This window comes from Erpetoichthys calabaricus, chromosome 3 (genome assembly GCF_900747795.2).
Source record: "Erpetoichthys calabaricus chromosome 3, fErpCal1.3, whole genome shotgun sequence".
NCBI classification, from domain to species: Eukaryota; Metazoa; Chordata; class Cladistia; order Polypteriformes; family Polypteridae; genus Erpetoichthys; species Erpetoichthys calabaricus.
Window position 1 is genome coordinate 174,084,458 of NC_041396.2, and position 23,237 is coordinate 174,107,694.

A 23,237-nucleotide genomic window follows, 5' to 3' on the forward strand; every position below is an offset into this window, starting at 1 on the left:
CTAACAACTTCTAGTTTAAGCACTCAGTAGTTAAGCAACCAGAGAAATTTGAATTACGAGGTCTAGGTATAAAGGTATACCTATCTAGCAGAAACTGGTGGATGTTTACCGCTCCTCTCCGGCCTACTTCTGGGATATCCATTTCTGCCACGGAACGCTTTGCGCAATGGAAGCTCCAGAAAAATACAGCAGCAGGATTATGCAGCTGCCGTGCGCAGCTCTTGTAGATGATTGGCCAACTGGTTAGACGTTTGGCCAGTGAGATTAGAGAATTGTGCATTTCATTCACCTCAAAAACGCCTCGGCTGCAGATCTGCAGCAGAGCTGTGAAGGCGGTCGGTTGCATGTAGGTAGATGTAGTGGGACCGGAGCTCAGTGGTCAGTCAGTAAGCCTGCACGCGGACTTCAATTACCAGTGTACCCCCGCTCGAGCTGTCACTCTTTTGTCCCTTTAAAGAAGGCAGCAGCTGCTTAAAAGAGCTATGCGATTTGAAAGCGGGTTGGAATTTGTATACGCGTAGCTTTAAGTGTACTCATATTTGAGTTAAATTCTAAGCACATATGCTTTTCTTTGTAATATATTGTAAAACAGTAAAAGACTGGGAGTGAACCTGAACTTTTAATGTAAACTGCGGTCATTTTTTTTCTTTTAACAGACACTCGTGTACCTTTGTGTGGTAGACACAAAACCCCAGAAGGACAGGCTGAGATCTTGAAGCGGTTGCCGCTTTATCCTCTCCAACAATCGGGAACTGATAATGGTGGACGAGGCTAGCCAAGAGAAGCTGCAGCACTGCAAGGTGCAGGCGAGTAACTGCATAGAAGCTGCCAGAGAATCGTTAAGTGAACTGAGTACGGCCATATGGAGCTGCCCTGAGCTCGCTTTCCAAGAGACACAGGCTCACGACACCCTTGTCCGCTTCTTCACCGTTAAACAGAAGGGCTGGGTGGTGCAGAGCCACTACAAACTGGAGACGGCATTCCGGGCCACCTGGGGACCCGTCGGAGGCAAGGAGAATGACCGCCCGATTAACGTGGGTTTCCTGTGCGAGTACGACGCCTTGCCGGATATCGGACACGCGTGCGGCCACAACCTGATAGCGGAGGTCGGTGCCGCCGCAGCCTTGGGGTTAAGGGGAGCACTGGAGAGCCTGGAGACCCTGCCGGTGCGAGTGATGGTAAGCATGGGCTTCGCGGATGTAGGTAACTATGGCAACACGTACTTCCGCAGGTTGAGTGGGGATTTTCGTTGCAGTCGGTTCCAAAGTCACCGGCCACTTGGTGGATCCAATTATCAATTAAAAACGTCGTATACTCGAATATTTCATAGAACCTGGGAGTTTAAAGTTTGGATTTTTCAAAAGGTTAATGTTGATTTGCATTGTGTAAAGGACCGTAAAACAGGATTAACTCTCTACTTTCTGTTTTGTCCATATAGATTATTCATTATAAGGTTTATTTAATGCAGCATATACAGAATTCGAGAGTTAGAGTGGCTTTTTTTTCCTTTCATTTCAGCCCACTGCACAATCATATGCCGAACTGACCGTTTTCTGTCACTGGAGTACCTGAACTAAAGAAAAATGAACCGCAACGAAAACCGGTAGTCTTGCTGGTCCGTATTCACGGAGCCCTTGTGGAAGGCAGCAAACATCTGCTTTAGTCCGTCAGATTATTTTCGTATTTTGGGAAAGACGTGGCCACAATCTGCGCGTGGAATTTTAAGGGACACATCCAAATTGCCGTCTTTTTTAAAATGTTATTAGAGAGCAAATAAAGAAATCAAGCAAGTACATTATTTTTTGCTTTACACCGGTTTACAAACTGGTGCCGGAGAAAAATACATACGTTGATTTTAATTGCATCTTTGTAACATTTGCCTTTACCCTTTTTTGCCTTTTTGTAGGTTCGGCATAAAAGATAACCAGTATGTTTTGTGCTTCTTAGAAAGGTAGCAAGATAACAGTTAAGTGTACTTTGAACTTAGTTTGTTAAACTTTAATAAAACTGAGTTAGATTGAATTTTATCGTGACATTTGCTTGCTGATTTTATGAATACCAACTTGAGACAGATACAGAAATAAGAATGTAAAAAGATTGACCCAGCTGAAATTTAATTGCATAGATTAAAACATCCTGTGATTTATTTGGTGCCTTATTCCCACTGCTGCTGGGGTTATGTTATGTAAATCAATTATTAATTATCATTTTTACCTACAAAATGCATATCAGTGTTGTGCAAAACCAAGACACTTCTGGCATAAAGTAACATTCAGAGCACATAAACTAACTTCAGAGAGCGACACCAGAGATGTTTACATGTGTGACTCATGCCCTACAAATATGGGAAGAAATCTGAGTTGCAGCAGTAAATGCGCCCACACTCAGCCAGTCTCTAGTTTACACACTAACATGTATTTCACAGAGATCATGATGTTATTGCTTTTTACTGTGCAAAGAAGAATATAGTAAATGTAAATACAGTACACAACACCAGGGTATGAGAACATAAAGAAAGTGTCATTATCCTGGAATTGAACTAGACGCCCAAACTTGAGGTGCATTCCTGATCATGCCTGCTGTACTCTATTCTGCTATAATGTATACATGCTTTTCCAGTACTGTGTATTAGGTTAAAATAATAGATATAAGGCCAAACATTTTTCAGTTTGAATAAACTCTGCATTGCATCAAAACACATTTACATTTGGTTAGAGAATTTAAGACATACAATGTAATTTATTCAAATAGTGCATTTCCATGCAGGTACAGTATTTATCACTTATTCCAAGTTTACTTCCAGACTGGAAAATGCAAATAGAATCTCTTCACGTTCATTCACAAATAGTAACAATGTGCCATTTTGACTAGTCATTTGTTGCTATTAATTTGTAATTTTAGATTGTATTTTTACATGTAATTGCATATTATTGCATTTATTGCCGTTTACTACTGCATGTGAAAGGCCTGAAATTTAGGCTGTTTGGCAACTGCAGTTTATCCCAGTAAGAATGAATGTGCCTTGTGAAAGATATGGCATCTTGACCAGAGCTGGATGCTGCCTTGGACGCAGTTCTGCTAGGATCTGTTCTAGCTCCCTGTGATCCTGTACTGGAATATGTCAATACAGAAAATTAAGTCATACTTTTACTATTTCTGTAACAACTACTGCCACTAGTATTTTATATACGGGTTAATTAACACTGCTGTCTCACTGCTTCAGTCACCAAACATTTATTCTTTACCTGGTAAATGTCTATGTAGAGTTTACACATTATCTCTGAATGTACATCAGTTTAAAGCCACTGTAAGGACACATATTCATGTATGTGAATTTCCCCTTGGGATTAATAAAGTATCTATCTATCTATCTATCTGTTAGATTAATTGGAGACTGTGACATTGCTTGGTGTGAGTGAGTGTGATTTTGTGCACGAGTTTGCGCTACAAAGAAGGAGTGTCCCATTCAGCATTCATTCTGCCATGTGCCTGAAAAGAAAAGATTCTGATCTCCTCCACAGCACGAAATGGGTTTAAAAAATGCTTTAAAATCATTTACAGTAGTTTCAAAAGGAAATTGTTAATTCCTACAAAGAATAATAGCAATTGCATTTGAACATTGCTTGCGCGTAGTTAGTGAATCTATTCATAATGTGCCTCTGTGTGTTTGTGTACATGTTATATGGCGTCCATGCAGATAATGGTGGGACAGTGAGAGCTAAAATGAATTTTTATTGCAGTTTGTCTGTTAATAATAATAAATGAGTCCTGTGGTGGGTTGGCACCCTGCCCGGGATTGGTTCCTGCCTTGTGCCCTGTGTTGGCTGGGATTGGCTCCAGCAGACCCCTGTGACCCTGTGTTTGGATTCAGCGGGTTGGAAAATGGATGGATGGATAATAATAAATGAGTTATCAGGCACTCTGTTTTATTCATACTGAAATCACCAGAAGTAAACTGATAAAATATAGTTGTTTAACCTAAAATACAGATACACTGCAGATTCGTCAAAATGCAGTGCTGGGTCATTTTGACTTTGGAAATATGAGAAAATAAGAAGTCTGTGAAACAAAGCATTTTATTTAAAAGGTGGTTTAGCCATTGTTTGCAGTCTATTCTGTCATCCCTGATTTGTTGTTTTCTTTTATAATTTTAATTTGTTCATTATGATCAATAGAAAAACAAACTCTGAACTGCTGCAAACTGTTTTCTCTGAGGAGAGTGATTTTACGGTACAATATCCACTAGCCAGCTCACTCCACAACCAGGAATAGGATCATGACAGCTTGCTGTGGACCCGAATAGTGACAGGGTCTGTACTTGCGGACTGAGTGCATGTCCATTTATGGCTACTGAACAATGTAAATAACTCTCAGTACTGGCCAACATGCAGCCACCTTTTTCTTTCCTTTCCTGTCTTATTTATAAAACATCCAACATTTGTTTCACATTTTTGGTAGTATAAGTACCATTTCATTTAAATTACAATATGTAATATATGTGCCTTTTCTTTTTAGTGTTGTAAGGAGTTTTGTGAATGAGACACAAGTTCCAATTTTACTGCTGTCTTGCTGAGTTATCTTTGAGCAAGCAAATTCTAATTCTGATTTTTATATGCAAGTGCTATGAAAGGTTTTAAATAAAACAGTAACGCTGTAAAATCTGTACAGTCCAATTCAGGGTCATGGGTGGACTAGAGCTTATCCAGGCTGCGTCGGGTACATGGCAATAATCAAACCAGTGAGTCGAAGGGTACATTAAGTTACAAACCTCTCTAGTTTAGGGCTAACGTTTTTATAAAGTGTGATGAAAACCAACATAAACACAGGGAGACCATGCAGACTCCATTCAGGCAGACACAGGATTGAAATCCAAGACTTTGGATCCATGAGGCAGCAACACTAAAATCCTGTACCACTATGCGCTCCATGTAAAATAATGCTTAAATAAATTTCTTTGGGATGATATTCAATAAAAAGGGGTAAAGTAATTGGACACATTAAGATTTTTTTGTCAGATTTATATCATAGATTATAGAGAAAAGCCAAGCAAAATGACACCTTTTATTGGCTAACTAGAAAGATTACAATATGCAAGCTTTCGAGGCAACTCAGGCCCCTTCTTCAGGCAAGATGTAATCATTACAAGATGTAATCATTACATCTTGCCTGAAGAAGGGGCCTGAGTTGCCTCGAAAGCTTGCATATTGTAATCTTTCTAGTTAGCCAATAAAAGGTGTCATTTTGCTTGGCTTTTCTCTACATTCATAATGGCTAACACGGTACAGCACCCTAGTACTATCATGTCCTCACAGGTGGCGCAATGGTAGTGCTTCTGCTTTACAGTAAGGTGACTGTGGAAGATTGTGGGTTCGCTTCCCAGTTCCTCCCTGTGTGGATAGCGCTTTGAGTACTAAGAAAAGCGCTATATAAATGTAATGAATTATTATTATTATTATTATAGATTAGTAACACAATTTATTTTAAAATCTGGGTAAAGAGGAGTGGAGTCTTTTGCCTTACTGTAACTCAGAACATATAATTACATATGTAGTATTTTTACTCTAAGTGAAGGAAGCATTTATACAGTATATAGCAGCTTTAGTGATTTTTTTCATTCCTTTTCTTTAAGAAGGGTTTGAACAGCATGCTTGGTGTTTTTTTTTGCTTTATTTAGCATTTATGTTGTATCCCTCTAGTTGTTTATTTCTGCTATTAGGTGACAGATACTTGAAGTAGTGAATCTGGAAGTATGTGCACAACTGCATGTATATCTCCATCTTTTAGCAGTAGTTTAAAATGTTGCATTATGAAAAGGATCATATGATCTGCAATAAACTGGGGCCCCTGTCCCTGGCTGTTTGTAGCCTTGATGCCAGGGTTACCAACATAGACCGTGACCCTCTGTAACCCTGAATTAGCTTGAGATGGTTTGAGCAGTTTAAGTTATGTTATAAAAAGGATCATAGTTGCCTGAAAGTATGACCTAAGAGATGTCCTACAACATTATGAATCTATCTGAGTAAGCAAAAAATATGAGTATAGTGTCTAATGGCTTTCTTCAGTCCTCATGAGAAGGTAAGTACAGGTAATGCAATTTTAGTAGCCCTGGGACTCGGTTCAGTTCAGTTAATTTGTAAACACTACACTTACGGTTAAATTGGATTACATAGGTTTGAGAATGTTATGTCATGAGTGAGGTAGCCAAGTGTTATTGTGTTTTTAGACAACTTTCTCTCAAATATGTTTGAAATTTGCAGTGAAAGGACACACAGTTTGACAGTGGTACGTACTGTTGAATTTATGTTTATACAAACTGCCTAAACTATGTCCAATTAAATATTTATTATTCATTTTGTTATGTCACAGAATAAAAAAAGTCACAAGCCCTTGATTTCTCAGTGTCAAATTCAATAGAAAACAAAAAATTAAAGGCACATGATCTTTATAAAAAAATAAAATGATTTCACAATACAAAACGTGCTTAACTGGCAGCATTTCCTTCTCTCTCCCTCCCTCCCTCCCTCCCCCAGCCCAAGGGTTTTGTTTACCGCACTGTTCTATTCCCACTTTCCCTTTGTCACAATATGTCTCTCCAGAGTTTTTCTGTCTACCTGCTGTTTATTTCAGACCATATTGATGGATTAAGTTAAGCACTTTGTAATTTTTAGTTTCAAGGATTACAAATTATTTTGCACTCTTCTTAAAAATGCAATCTGTTAAAAACATGTAAAACATTTAAAAAACGTGTAAAACATTTTAAGGAGAAATGGTAGTAGACTGTAGGTAAATTAAGTGTTCATCAGGCCTTACTTGGATTCATTTTCCTATCTGAAGTAAAACAGGCCAGGATGTAGGTTTTCAGAAAACCCATTTAAATTTAATATCTAATGTTTACTTGTTCAGCTTTTCAGTGTGAAATTCAAAAGAAACAAATTTTAATCCATAACACTGTAAGCATTATAAAACAAACTAACTGGAACTCACTATTTATTGTGAACACTGAAATCACAGCTAAAATGTACAGTACTTAAATAATTTCTGATGATTTTACCATCTCTGTATTCATGGAAAAATCTCAGAAAAGCAAATCACTGCAAAATTACTTAATGCATTTGAAGAGGCATTCAACTGTTTACAGCACCACAGTATGATGTGATGCACATTTTGAGGTGAAGTGTAGCTCTTGCACAGTTGTTTATATTTCAGCACAAAAAAACAGCATTAAGGACTGATTATATATTGTTAAATATTGATTTTTTTTTATAAATGCTGTATGTCATGTGTTTTGAAGAATACATGTATTTTGCAGTCAACAACCGAAAAGATATATAGAATAAATATTTAACAGCAAACAGATTAAAAATATATAAAAGCAAATATTTAAGGGACATTAAGTTATTTTAGAAGAAAGTCCAAAGTGTTTGTAAATATCTTCAGAAACTGAGGTAGTACTTAAGCAAAATGGAAAAGTTCAGCAAAGACAAGAAGACATTCCAGCCTGAAATAATACAACTTGACACATTTTGGGACTTACTGACCCTTCTTCAGGGTAAGGTAGAATGGTGCTAAAACAATTGAGAACCATATCCCAGGGAAAAAAATACAAATACATGAAAAGTTTGCTTTTCTATCCCTAATGCATGCTAGAAACAAAGAACATACAGTGGTGTGAAAAACTATTTGCCCCCTTCCTGATTTCTTATTCTTTTGCATGTTTGTCACACAAAATGTTTCTGATCATCAAACACATTTAACCATTAGTCAAATATAACACAAGTAAACACAAAATGCAGTTTGTAAATGGTGGTTTTTATTATTTAGGGAGAAAAAAAAATCCAAACCTACATGGCCCTGTGTGAAAAAGTAATTGCCCCCTGAACCTAATAACTGGTTGGGCCACCCTTAGCAGCAATAACTGCAATCAAGCGTTTGTGATAACTTGCAATGAGTCTTTTACAGCGCTCTGGAGGAATTTTGGCCAACTCATCTTTGCAAAATTGTTGTAATTCAGCTTTATTTGAGGGTTTTCTAGCATGAACCGCCTTTTTAAGGTCATGCCATAGCATCTCAATTGGATTCAGGTCAGGACTTTGACTAGGCCACTCCAAAGTCTTCATTTTGTTTTTCTTCAGCCATTCAGAGGTGGATTTGCTGGTGTGTTTTGGGTCATTGTCCTGTTGCAGTACCCAAGATCGCTTCAGCTTGAGTTGACGAACAGATGGCCGGACATTCTCCTTCAGGATTTTTTGGTAGACAGTAGAATTCATGGTTCCATCTATCACAGCAAGCCTTCCAGGTCCTGAAGCAGCAAAACAACCCCAGACCATCACACTACCACCACCATATTTTACTGTTGGTATGATGTTCTTTTTCTGAAATGCTGTGTTCCTTTTACTCCAGAAGTAACGGGACATTTGCCTTCCAAAAAGTTCAACTTTTGACTCATCAGTCCACAAGGTATTTTCCCAAAAGTCTTGGCAATCATTGAGATGTTTCTTAGCAAAATTGAGACGAGCCCTAATGTTCTTTTTGCTTAACAGTGGTTTGCGTCTTGGAAATCTGCCATGCAGGCCGTTTTTGCCCAGTCTCTTTCTTATGGTGGAGTTGTGAACACTGACCTTAATTGAGGCAAGTGAGGCCTGCAGTTCTTTAGACGTTGTCCTGGGGTCTTTTGTGACCTCTCGGATGAGTCGTCTCTGCGCTCTTGGGGTAATTTTGGTCGGCCGGCCACTCCTGGGAAGGTTCACCACTGTTCCATGTTTTTGCCATTTGTGGATAATGGCTCTCACTGTGGTTCGCTGGAGTCCCAAAGCTTTAGAAATGGCTTTATAACCTTTACCAGACTGATAGATCTCAATTACTTCTGTTCTCATTTGTTCCTGAATTTCTTTGGATCTTGGCATGATGTCTAGCTTTTGAGGTGCTTTTGGTCTACTTCTCTGTGTCAGGCAGCTCCTATTTAAGTGATTTCTTGATTGAAACAGGTGTGGCAGTAGTCAGGCCTGGGGGTGGCTACGGAAATTGAACTCAGGTGTGATACATCACAGTTAGGTTATTTTTTAACAAGGCGGCAATTACTTTTTCACACGGGGCCATGTAGGTTTGGATTTTTTTTCTCCCTAAATAATAAACACCATCATTTAAAAACTGCATTTTGTGTTTACTTGTGTTATATTTGACTAATGGTTAAATGTGTTTGATGATCAGAAACATTTTGTGTGACAAACATGCAAAAGAATAAGAAATCAGGAAGAGGGCAAATAGTTTTTCACACCACTGTAAATACTGTACCAGACTTTCAAATCTTTTCCTTTATTCTTGTATAGTATAAATACAAGAAAGCCTGCCTCTTGGAAGTCTGCTGAAGCTGTTGCAACCCAGCTTTTTCTGAGTACCCTGTCGATCTCAAGAATGGTCTTCTGGAGCAGAAAGTAACCAACTTCAATTGAAGGTGTTGACTTCAGCATATTTTTGATTGGAATAAATGTTCATTCAGTCAAAATAAAAAAATAACTAAGCATTGTCAATAAACAGTAAAAGCTAGTTCTAGGAAACATAGTGACAGACCTTCTGCAGCAAACCATCCATAATATAATTCCATATAACCAGAAGTTATGCAACAAATACATTTGCTTTTGCATTAATAAAAAAAACAAAAAAACAAACAAACTGCATGCACATATTTATATATCTAGTATGCTATGAACATAACATAGATAGGCAGAACTTTATTTGGCCCCAGGGGGAAATTTAACATATCTTAAATCTCACATCTGCTTTAAATTGCATGACTCCAGTTCATATAAGCATTTGAAAATTAAAACATTAAGTTAGGAACTAAACAAATGAACATTTTTTAAATGCTTTCTCAACCATGATAGTGTACTACACGCTCCTGTTGTAAAATTTTACTTATGAGAACTGTTAAATAAGAGCCATACGGTTTACAAAACATAATAGAACAATAATTATTATCATGGTAGAAATCACAAGATTACACATAGAAGAGCAGGATGCAAACTTAATTGGGAGCAGTACAGTTTCAATCTAAAAGAATAATGTATATTTAAATATAGATTTGATTCATGTGCTTTTACTGTTAATTATACATGAGCAGATGGAAGAATTGAAACTATAAGGTTGAAAATTAATAATCTTTCATATTTAGCGACAATACATCTCATGCATTCATTATTTTTAGATATAAGAAATAAACAACTGTTGTACATAATTATTCTTTGTGACTGGCTATTTGTAGTTTACTATAGAAAGTACAAAGAAGCAAACAGTAAATTGTGCTACTGTATATGTGGCTTACAAATGCATCATCACTGCTGTCATATTTAAATAAGTCAACATAATTTTTAAAAATATTGAAAAGAGGCACACTTGATGGGGTGTACTAATTCACTTAATTTCTCTCCTAGTGTTCACTATTTTAATACACCTTAATACTTAATATCCTGAAATTAGTGATGTTAAGGCTTTATGGCTTCATATTATTAATGTCTTTGCAGATGAATTTGTGTTATTTAAGATAATGAAAAGTCACATTACATTATTTATTTCTAATTAATGGGCATGTAACACAGGAGCAATCTGAAAGCAAGCTTCACTTTATTTGAAGTGTAGAGTAACACAAAGCTTACAGACTTTGAGGCTTCTGCTGCTATTTTAAAAATCACAAGGTGTTCTGCTTATTTTTGCAACCTGTCGGTGTTAGATGTGCTTTTTTGTATTTTGGGTGGTTTTGCTGTTAATAATAATTTATGCAATAGGGTTTGTTAATTTTTTAATTATCAAATCTTTTTGGCCGCAACATCTTTTATGGTTTATTGACTCAAAAGGACTTTTACAGATGCGCCAAACTTAACATCACATTATCTGCCTGTTTTTTGCGCTAGTATATAATTAGCGATTACGACAGTATATACACTGCACTGGCTTTTACAATTTACTCAAATTATGATTATTTTAAAACAGGATACGTGAGACTAAAATGACATTGCAGTAACTGCTCATTTTTAAGTAGTTACATGTGGGCACAGAAGATGTTTTGAACATCTGGAGGTTTTGTAATGTAGGATAGTCAACAAGAATATATGCAAATAAAAACAAGAAAATGAAAAGCTAGAATAAACATCACAGATACTTAAAAAATTCAGGGAAAATCGGAAGGCAGAGAGTTTGAGATATATCTTATAAGACTGAGTATTGGTGAGTGAACAGAAATGACATTTTAAGCATTATGTTGATTTACAGACAGATATCAAGTTTAAATGCATTTTCCAAACAGGTGGTGCTTTGGGCCATAGCTAAAACAGTGAAGAGACATGGCTCCTGCTTGATAATACAGTAATGTGATATATTGAGACATAAGATAGGTGAGCCCATGTTTCTGGCAAGCTGTTTTGTAAGTGTGCCTTGATATTTCCATCCATCCATTTTCCAACCCGCTGAATCCAAACACAGGGTCACGGGGGTCTTCTGGAGCCAATCCCAGCCAACACAGGGCACAAGGCAGGAACCAATCCTGGGCAGGGTGCCAACCCACCGCAGGACACACACAAACACACCCACACACCAAGCACACACTAGGGCCAATTTAGAATCGCCAGTCCACCTAACCTGCATGTCTTTGGACTGTGGGAGGAAACCGGAGCGCCCGGAGGAAACCCACACAGACACGGAGAGAACATGCAAACTCCACGCAGGGAGGACCTGGGAAGCGAACCCAGGTCCCCAGGTGTCCCAACTGCGAGGCAGCAGCGCTACCCACTGCGCCACCGTGCCGCCCCCTTGATATTTCTCTGAAGGGAATTCCTTTCCTTCAGGCTCACTTCATTATTTTATGTCTATGTGCAAGAAATCCTGCACTCCTTCTTTGTTAGATGCTAGGGAGAAAACACTTGTCCGGACAGCTACATTTTTTATAATAGTGATGCTTATGTTTCGTCCTTGAAAACACTAACTTTACTTGGTTGTTTCCCAATTTGTGTCAGATGTTCTTTGGATAGACTGTGACCCTAGCCATCCTATATTGGAGTATGGGGTTCTGAAGATGGATAAATAAATATAGTTCATCAATCATCTCTAAGTGTAAGGTTTTACATAATACAATAATGTTATTTTCTGGAGCAGCTGGGATTCTAGTACTGTACTAATTTAGGCAGAAACATTAACTAGTTTATCTTTAACAAATTGTGTGTAAGGTGGCCGTCAATGGCCGTCTCTGATTGCCTCGAGAAAAACTGTAAAATAGTTTCAGCAGTAGTTGGTTTTAACAATATCTACTGAATTAAGTGCTTTACCTATATAATTAATGAGAAAGTATGTTTGCTTTATTTATATTTTTGTGATGCGATTTTATTCCCCCTTTGTCTCTCTCTCTAAGGTCACAGTGCTTGGCACACCAGCTGAAGAAGACGGAGGGGGAAAGATTGACCTTATTGAAGCTGGAGCCTTTGAGAACATGGATGTTGTGTTTATGGCACATCCTTCTCAGGAAGATGCTGCTTACCTTCCAGATATGGCTGAACATGAGTAAGCATATTCAACATATGGTATTTCAGTAGAACGTATAGGTAAAAATAGTAAGATGACGATGTTAAGATGTTAGTGATTTTCTGCTTACTAATATTGCTTCCTTTTTAATGTGTCAGTCTTCTTCTTGATTGACTGAACAGTTAACTACAGTATTTTATTATCATCTCTGAATTTTGTAGCATGATTCTGCCTCCTTGGCTATGCTTGCCATCTTAATGCTGATTGTTACAGTATGATCACTTGACCTAGTGTGTTTAAAATGGGTTTACGTTTTATGGCAACATAGATGATTAATTTGAACCCTCTCATAATAAAATGAACTCACTTTACATGTTAACTTATCTTCTAGCCCACGCAATGGATATTTTTATAACATTTGGCAATCTTTGGGCCAGTAGGGTTTCTTGAAAAATAACTGGTCATTAGCATTCATTCTGTAGCATATGTAATCTCGTTTAGAATGGTGATTCACCCAACTGCTTCAAATAAGTATTCTAGGCACTCTAAACAATCCAGAAATTCTCTTTTTGTTCATCAGTTCTGTTTTGATGTCTACTGGTGTCCACCAGCACCTGTGGCTAAGTTTTGTAAGCTGTTTATCAGAAAGACAGCTTAATTTGTTCTGTATTCCTTCCTCGATTTGTTTATATTTCCATTAGTTTGAAAATTTGACTGTGTAGCAGATGTCTCAACTAAACTAACTGCTTCAAAAAAAGCTCTAGGCCAGCCACTTATTTCGGCTGTTGCTAAAAGTAATTTAACGTGCTGTTTTCTTCTACCTGCATTACCAGTTCTCCTCCAATAAATCACTTAACTCTTTCTGGTCTGGTTTTAGGAAGAGGTGAATGTGCTTTTGCAAGAGTCACAAATGATCTCCTTTTTCTCTACTGACTCTGGTCATATACGTGTGCTGATTATGTAGTTACTCAAGAGTTACTGCTTGGAGGGTAACAGTATATAGTTTTCCTCATTACAGTTTCTTTAAGTCACATTTTACTAGCAGACAAGAGTTCTTCCACTGTCTCCTTTATCACCGAACATGTTTTTCCCCAGGACCAGTAGTACTGGAGTGTCTGTTATTTTATGTAATTTATTCTCTCTGTGACACAGTTATCTTTAGTCATTAACATGGTTTCTGCTACTTTCCCTGTTATTCTAAGATTTATATTTGCTGCACACCAATTTGTCTCTACTCTGTCATAGCTGCATAGTTAACTACATGATGCCTAAACCTATATGACAAAGCAGAAATCTGTTGTTGTTAGATGAAAGACCATGGGGGAAAAAGTAGAAGACCTTACTGGTGCTTATGAGATATGTCTATTCTCGTCCTCAAAAAAGAAGCAAAAAACACAACAAAAAAAGTTAAGGTACATTTTGACCCAGTTGAGACATTAACACCACTAAATGATTAATCTTTTACCATCTTAGAAAACTGTTTTACCATACAGAAAAAACATATTTATGCATTTCCTGCTGTTGAGATTGTTATACTATGCTTCACATGCTGATATTCAATTGCAGAGACTCTTAACATATCCTAGTACCTCATGTCACCATTTTGGCTCAACATCACAATTTCAGTTTGCTTCAGAGACAGCTTTGGCTTCCACTGAAGTGAAGGATTGAGTTCAAGGTTCTGTTCCATACTTCTAACACCCTTCACAGATATGCTTACTCATGTTTTTCACAGCTGTGTCAGTCTGAATGATAGAAGCCAGGAGTCAGCAGCTGTTCTGCCATAAGATATGAAGGAATGGAGGAATAGATGAAAATTCACTTGGAGACTTCCGAACGTTATTTAAACTGAGCAAAGCAGTTTTGTGTAAAGTGTACTTTTATAATCAGAAATGTCTCTGTCCTTAAAGGGACAGTTTAGCCAAATTACAATGTTTCCGGAAAATGGAAGCAGCACTTTTCAATCCAGCTGAATTGTTTCTCAGTCTGAGCCAGTGCAGTACCCTGGAAAAGCTGGCAGTGAACAGAATATTGGTCTCAACAAAGCACTTCAGTGCCCGGTAGTTCACCATTGCAAACATGTGTAAAGCTGTTCATATTCATTAATAAATTATTACAGAAAAATACATTTTTGCATATATGTAGGGTGTATTGTAAATTCATATAGTATGTGAAAAGGAAATACAGCGATCTTCACATGGATGGCTATTGAAAGGTGAAACCAACTACATGCTCAAAACTGTATATCTTTCCACTGTATTTACAGTGATGGGGAAAAAGCTTTAAATTATGCTGAGGCCTTTGTGGGTTGGTATGCGGGAGGTTTTGGGTTGCACACATCTCATCACCTTGATACCAATTAAAATATACATAGCATAATTGAAAAGGAAAAGTAGATTACACTAAAATGAGCAGGAAAAAGTTTGTAAAGTTAAAAGAGATTGTATATTACTAATTACAATTTAAATGGTAATTATCATATACAATTTAAATGGTAATTATCAGTATTTTAGGGAAACGCAAAATTTCTCAAATGAAGCTCTGAGTGTAATTTATGCCCCCCAGGCCCCCTTTATTTAGTATCATGAGGACGGGATTGTTTGTTGAATCGATCCCACTGGCAGTTACAGACTTAAAAAAAGCCATCTAGCTTCAGTAAACCACTGCTACTTACATTGGTAATGTACAGTACATTCATTTATCATTTGACATAACTGTTGACAACACTGTTTATATATTATTCAAGTTAAGAGTAAAACTGTCAAACCTGTGACCTTTAATTGGATTAAGTGAGTTTGAGGGTGTAATGTAATACAGCACATTCAGAGCTCTTTATATTACCCTCAGAGTTTTGTTACAATACATAAATTATAGATAAATAAAAACACTGTTTGAATTATAAGACTTCATCTAACAGCTACTGCATATTCAAGGATCTCTTCCTCTACCTACCAACAAAAGGGCACACATGGTAAAGGATCAATAAGAAGCAATAGACTACCACCCTCTGAAGCCCTGAGATGGACTGAACGCATTTGAAAACGTTACATGTTTCAAAGGTAGCCAGCATAGTTAGAGGGTTAGCAATGGTTAATCATGATTAATTAGTTGAGCATAACATTGATAAAGGTGTACCAGATTCCAAGAAATGTTAGCTTATTCTTCTTAACCTGTATTACACTATTTTCTAATTTTTAATCTAAAAGAACATCATTTTCCATTAGAGCAAAATGACACTGTATTCTAGTAGTGCAGTGTAAGGTATCACATTGAGGTATTCTTTAAGCAGTAAGGATGCATTGGATGCTGCTGCTAATAAAACTTACAGGATCAGAGTTCTGTTCAGGTCCATTTATTTTCATATTACATACTGCCTAATGACAGGCTCAGACTGCTGCGTCTTTCAAAAAAAACTAATTTGAAAATGTAAGGAAACACTCAGAAAAATACTGTGATTCATTTTAGTTAAACAGAATAAATAGAGAGGTTACTTTACCGTTTGTTATATGAGTTCCATAATAACCTAGATTAGTGGTGCAGATAAGAAATGAATCTTCCTGCTTGGCACCTTTGTTGAACTGGAAGTGCACCAAAATGTAGAGTGTGCACTTTATTATTCATCATGACATAGCTTGTATTTGAAACTAATAACCAATACAATTAAATGTATATTTAATATGGTATTATTATTTCAAATTTTAAAATTGAACTGAAATTATAAATCCAAGAATCAAATAGATTTTAAGCATTATCATTTCAATAGTATCCAAACAATTCACTATTTATTAAGCATCAGTGGGAAATAGTGGTGCTTTCTAGTGGTACGTCATAGTGGTGCTATATAGGCCAGGCCCTTGCTCAGGTTTAGCTTAATCCACATGACAAGGTGGTTGGTTTGCTTGTTCTTTAAAAATTAGTGAATGAATATGATACATGAAAGACAGTTTTTACCATTGTCAATTTATTACTTTAACTTTGCTTTTGTTTAACCTTTGTTTAATCTTTTTATATTTATACAATTTTGTTTTAATATTATGGTTTGTCATTTTTTATTTTATGTATTAGTCATAATAATTTATGTGAATGGTGGTTTGATCTTGTGTATCCGCTGCTAAGCTGTGTTGAATAATAGTGTTCAGTATATGAATCTCACAGGTGCAGTATTTGTGCCACTACTAGAGATACAAAGTGCAGATAAAAAAAATGAAAAATTCAGTTTATTAATTGCATGGTAATGACAAAACTATATTAACAAAATAAGACAGTACAAATATAAACATGCTAAGGTGTTATCAGATTCTGCTTATTGCATATGCTGAAGTGTATTTTCATATGCCTTTCACTTTCAGTACTTGGCAGAGAAGATCGGTTCTGTAGCTTTGGCTTTCATGCTTTATGCTGTACTGCTGCAGTATTCCCTATAGCTAAAAACACATCATGTGTAATTAAATCATTAGAAACACCAGAGAAAACTCCAGGTTTATTAGATCCATTTCAGTTTTCATACCAGGCTAATAGAAGGGCTAAGGATGCCATCTGTTGCAAGGCTGTTGTTTGTTGACTTCTCATAAGACTTTAATATCATTGAGCTTCTCCTTTTTGCAGAGAGGGTTTTTTTTTAAGATTTTTTAATTGGGACAATAACTTGGTAGAATATTTGACATTTTAGCAGATAGGACTCAGTGAGTTAAAGTAAATGGTTGTCTGTCTGATATGCTGTTTTAATCAATAGGGACCCTTTATGTGTGTGTGCTTTTATCATTTTTCTACATTATATCAGTCAATTTGAATACTGTATAGGTTCATCTTAAAATTCACTAGCTCAATGATTGTAAGCCTACTCAATGAGAAGGAAATAAGTCACAGTCTAGTAAGTGGTATGTGATTTTGTTAACTGGTGAGTCTTTTCTACAATGCAGTTGTCCTCTTGGGACAAATACATTTGAACTGAAATCCTGCAGTTTAAAGGCAGGTATATTTTGACATCATTTTAATAAAAGTAACCCTAGCCTCTTCAGATTCCTGTTATTATATGAATTTTCTGGTTCAGGATGAAATTTACAATGCATGGACCTTTGATCCTGTGCAGCTGACAGTGTTTAATCTACTATAAAGTGATTTTAACTCTCTGCTCATTAAAAGTTTTGGTATATGTCTAGTTTGATCCCAGCAGCTGCCAAAACTTAATGAATAAACCTTAAATATAAATTAAAGGATAATTAAACTAAGTATGAAAACAACCTAGGCCAAACTATGTAAGTTTTCTTAATTGTACATTTGTCCATACTTTGCTCAGTGCCTATTATCATGTTTATTAAAGGAGGGCTGTTGAAACATAATAAGTAAACATTTTCAGCCTCTTTTAAGGGCTTGATTTTGATTTTTTAGTGTGACTGTGAAGTACTATGGGAAGGCTTCTCATGCTGCAGCGTACCCTTGGGAAGGGATTAATGCATTAGATGCTGCTGTTCTTGCATACAACAACTTGTCTTTGCTGAGACAGCAACTGAAACCTGACTGGAGACTGCACGGTGAGGACCTGATGTATTACTACTAATCAACTATTTTTCTTCCCACATTTTATTCCTCTATCTCTGTCTTTGTCTTCTAGGACACCGCCCTGAAGATCCCTGAATATTCTTTTTTGAGCCAGTGAATTGTAATAATCTTTTAAAAATGTTTTTTTGTAACATGCAGTTTTTACAGGTGTCCTTTAGCTGGAATGTACTTTATTACTTCAGAAGCTGGGACGTACTTATTATGTAAAACATTACTTTAAGAAACTGTATACTATGAAAATGAAAAATTATTAGTGCAACATATTTTCTTCGTGTTAGTTTGGTGGGGAGGTGTTTCAGCTCAAGCTTTATTTGCCAAAGAAAAAACATGCAAAAAATTTTGTGTTTGTTATGGAAAATTCAGAACTGGTCAAATTCCATCTGAAATGTGCTATGTTTAATCTTCCAGGTGTAATTAGGCATGGAGGGGTGAAGCCAAATATTGTTCCTTCTTTTTCTCAGTTGGAATTCTATCTCCGTACACCAATGTACAAAGATCTTTCTGTTCTCCGTGAGAAGGCTGAATGTTGTTTCAAAGCTGCTGCAATTGCAACTGGATGTCGGGTATGCCAATGAAAAATCTAATGTGTCTGGCGCATGGCTTTTGCTACATAAGCTGTGATTTTAGCAGTAAAATATTGTGGACCAATGTGTGCAAAAAACATAAAAATTATTTTCTATTTAGAGATAAAATGTGTTGGAGTGATTTTTTCCAAAATTAATAGGTTGTAGCAATTTGTTTAATACTAATAACTGCTAAGTTCCATTTGGATTGAGTGATTCACTTTTGGGTTCCGTAAATAGTCTTGCATCCTCACACACAGTCAGAGAAACATGGATCATGAACAGTAACCTCTCTTTTGAGAAACAGATTGACTCTGTAGTAAAGAGTTGCTTTTCCCAGCTTCATCTTTTTTAGCTAAGATCAAACCTTTCTTAATCTCCTAGGGATTGTGAGAAAGCTACTCATGCTTTTATCTTTTCTCAGCTTGATTACTGTGACTCATATTCTGGGCTCAGCAGATCCTTGATATGCAGGTTGCAGTTGGTTCAGAATGCTGCTGCCCTTTTTGTGGTTGGGGCAAGAAAGTTTGATTCTGTTTCTCCACTATTAGCTTCTTTACACTGGCTGCCTGTTAGTTTCAATTTTTAAATCATTACATTGGTGTAATGTAATTAATCTGAATTGTGTGTTTTACACCAGCCATCTAGAGAGGTTAGAGCTACCAGTCAGTTGTTTCTTATGGTCCCTCGCACTAAGTGTAAAACAAAGGGGGACAGGGCTTTTGCAGCTGCTGCACCTCATCTGTGGAACTCTTTACCTCCTAACATTAAGGAGTTGCCTTCAACTGAACTGTTTAAAATGAAGTTGAGGACACATTTCTATTCTCTAGTTTTCAGTGACCTTCACTGATACTGATGGTTGCCCTACTCTTAGACATCTTCTTTCTTTTCTTTAACTCACTGCTCACTGTATTTAATTTTATTGTACTTTACTTCTATTTATTTTCATTGTATGTTTAAATGTAAAGCACTTTGGCTACAGCATTACTGATGTTGTTTTAAATGTGCTCTATAAATAAATTGACATTGACATCATTACCAGTTTAAAAGCCATTTGCTGGGTTTACCTAGATTAGATGGTTACCTTCTAAATTTGTTTCTTCAACTCTCTTGCCTCCACACAAACCCTTTCTCTGAATTCATCTTCCTGCCTGTCTGTGACACTCCACAATTCACTTAATAATTCTCGTCTTTGTTCTTTGCAGCTTTGCTTTATGCTCCATCTTCATTGGCCACATCTTACTCCAATACAGCATATTTCTCCTCACACTACTTTAATAATTTTTTCCCTTAAATTCCAGAGAGGCTCCTTTAGAAATTAGAATGCATAACAGCTCGTGGAATTTCTTCCAAGCACCTCTCGCACTAACTATTGCTATTCTGCCCACACCTTTATCTGCTCTCAAAATGTGTCCTAAGTGGCAGAATGTATCTCCTATCTGCAAACAACTCAAATACTGACATCTAAATGTAAACTTTCTGCAAAGGATGTTCTTGCTGCCTCACACTACTACATCTTTTAGTCACTCACTTCTGACAGCCTATGCAAAGGATTGACTTTCTCCTAACACCTCTACTGTGCACACCACACAGCCATGCCCTGACTTCTTCCACACCTTCTGCCCCTTCTCCTCCAGCCATGAACTTGGTCTTTCCTCCGTGTACCTTGAGGCCTTTTGTTTCCAAAGTAACTTTTCATATCAGCGTCTTCTCCTTCAATTCTTCTGCAGTTTTTGATGCATAAGAGCTCCCATAGCAATTCTTCATGCATTTCTCTGGTCAACAATAGAATGGGTTTTTCAAAGAAAATATGGAAAATTATTTAATACATTGTAAATACATGACACATTCTTTAGTTTGCTAGGCAAAAGTTAGGGTGGTTGATTTTCTTGAATCTACCACTGTACAGAAATTAAACGCTTTATTCAGGTATTCATTTTACTTTTGGTCATCTGAACATAATTTATAGTGTATAATTTCTGATTTTAACAGCACAAAAGAACAAAAGACGTTTGATAAGTGTGAGGAGGTAATTCATCCCATCACGCTTGTTTGGTTAGCCAATATCTAAGGTATCCCACTGTCCTACTAACGGTTTATACTTCACTTTCCTGACTTGGTACTTTGCTCTGGAGCGCTGTGGCCTTTTGGTTGAAGACTTCAGGAAGAAGGAGGCAGACTACACTAACCCCATAATGCAGTCTGCATTAGAGCGGATGCCTTGGGAGTAACACATACAATGCCTATTGGCTATAGTCAAGGTGGCTTACTAATGCCTTTACTTCTTTAAACATTTTCAGGAAAGCTTGTATATCTGCATCTGTGCTCAACAGTGCTCATGGATGCAAAGTGAAGTTTAACTATACTGGCTGCAGTACACGCTGGTGCAGCACCTGTTCAGTTCAAGACCACTGGGCACTTTAGAAGGTGGTGCCAGTGGCACAGAAAACTACTGCATCACAGTTGTTTTCTCTTCAGGAAATGTATAACAAGACGAATTAGAAAGGTAAACAGTATTATTGAAGACCTGTGTCATCCTGTGTGGAGTCACCTTTCTTCTTTCTGTCTTCTGGGAAATGGTACAGGACCATTAGCAGTCACACCAGTAGATTCAAGGAGAGCTTTTATCTACAGGTCATATATAAGGTTGTTCTGTAGCCACTCATAATGACAAATCCATTGTTCATTGTCATTATTGTCATTACTTCTGAGCAGGACATGCAGGTAATAATTTCATTGTACTTTGTACACATGACAATCAATTTCAACTTAGTGTATATCAGCAAAGTCTTGGCCTTGACCCTCATGCACCATGCAGCTGCAGCACACATGGGATGTATGCAGTGCTGTCCACTTTAAAACATTTTAATCAACTGTTCCAGTTTATTTCATTTTGTTCACTGTTTTCAGTGTTCTGTCACACATTAAGCTTTTATCTGTGGTTCTGTTTTAATGTAATTTGTATTTTAATGAACTGTAACACATTTTGACTTTATTGCTGCAAATGTCTTTTTTAAGTTAAAAAGAATATTTGCTTATCACAGTTCTTGTGGACACAGTGCTCTTCAGCTTATGTTCACTCCTGTGGGGTCTATCAATGAGAACCCTTAGTGTAGCCTGTTGTGTTTTGTTTCTGCATTCAATCAAATCTTTGCTTTACTTTGCTTTAGATTGAACTGGAATACGGAAGGCATGAATACCAGAATGTGCTCCCAAACAAAATCCTAGAGCAACTTTATGAAGGAAATGGCAAATCTCTAGGCGTACAGTTTACAACTGATGAGACTGTTCTAAACACTCCATCAGGTAAAAGATACTTTTTAAATGTCTGCTTTTATAAAACATTTGGCACATACAACAGAACAGTTATACTGTTTCAAGCCCCAATATTCTGAAATCACTTGACATAAGTACTGAATATTTATTATCATGAAGGTTTGTATTTAAAATATTCTTCACTGTATAGTAAATCCCTTTTTTAAATAAAATGCAAATTCAGATTTAATTTTTTCCTAGATTACAGTGTAAAGTTACATGTGCATAAACTTACACATATTACATTATGTTTAAAAACTATTATGTGTGTAAATATGTTTCTGCTTACTTGCAAACTAGCAGAGTATTCGAGGTTTAATTGCACAATTTAAAGATCATCATGAGAAATCCATCAGTTATCATTACAAAATAGTTGTGAAGCTGCAGCCCAACTTGACAGCATCTGATGCAATTTTTAAATCATCTTTGGCTATTTTCACTGGGCCGTCACTGGATACACTTACACCTGCACTCATGCCTATAAGCTTAACATACATAGACACCTTTGATATGTTGAGGAAACAGAGCATCTAGGGAAAAAAAACCTGCAGGGACAAAGGAAAATGTACACATCATTACTGACTGGGTCAGGATTCAGATTTATGCCCCTGAAGTTTCAAGGCATGAAAACACAGTAATAATGTAGAACTGTGAAGAAAAGTAAGCAAACTCAAAATACAGGGGTAATCTAAATGTTAAATTGATGTTTTATATAGAGCCATTAATTTATTATACTGCAGCATCAATACTATTCTGAGTTCAGATTCCAACTCTGGATGTGCAGTTTGCAAGTGTGCCGTGCAATGGGCTGGGTGAGCGTCAATTCTTGTCAGTACTCAGTGCCACTGGGTAGGTTCCAGCCTCACTGTGACCCTAAACTAGACTAAGAGGACTCAAAGATGAGTTAGTAAATGAATTAATAGACATTATTACTTTGCATCCTTTTTCTGCAGAGTAGGATTTCTTAGTGCTGTTCGTGAAGAGCCACACTGACTGATTTTTCACTGCAATGACTTAAAGTGTAGTTTGTGCCTTTAACTTTCTTTTACATTTTCTCGATTCTCGTTCCATTTAAAAAAATTCTTGTATAGATCAGAGTAACTTGTCAGAGCTATACAAGTGTTTAGTTTACAATTACAGAATATAGTTACTGCTCATTAGTTTTCTTCCTCTGTTTTAATTCAAATTGTCCTTCATTTCAACAACATCCATAAAAAACTCCTACAATGTCACAGGGATTCTGTTGTTTCTCTCTGTCAGCTCCCTCCACATGTGGTTTTTCTGCCGACTGCCACA

The 23,237-nt window shown here is 36.8% G+C and overlaps 1 protein-coding gene across 2 annotated transcripts in view; it reads left to right on the top strand.

Moving 5' to 3' along the window:
• The first annotated feature begins 329 nt into the window (after positions 1-329).
• The window catches only part of LOC114648481 (peptidase M20 domain-containing protein 2-like), a 30,960-nt gene continuing 8,052 nt past the window's right edge, over positions 330-23,237 (top strand). Inside the window, exons 1-6 of one of the 2 annotated variants that reach the window (XM_051924808.1) lie at positions 330-350; positions 657-1,178; positions 12,395-12,543; positions 17,893-18,035; positions 18,472-18,626; positions 21,797-21,932. In XM_051924808.1, coding sequence (XP_051780768.1) covers positions 759-1,178; positions 12,395-12,543; positions 17,893-18,035; positions 18,472-18,626; positions 21,797-21,932 — 1,003 coding nt within the window. In that variant the 5' untranslated portion in view covers positions 330-350; positions 657-758. The other variant, XM_028797538.2, reaches the window with a different exon arrangement.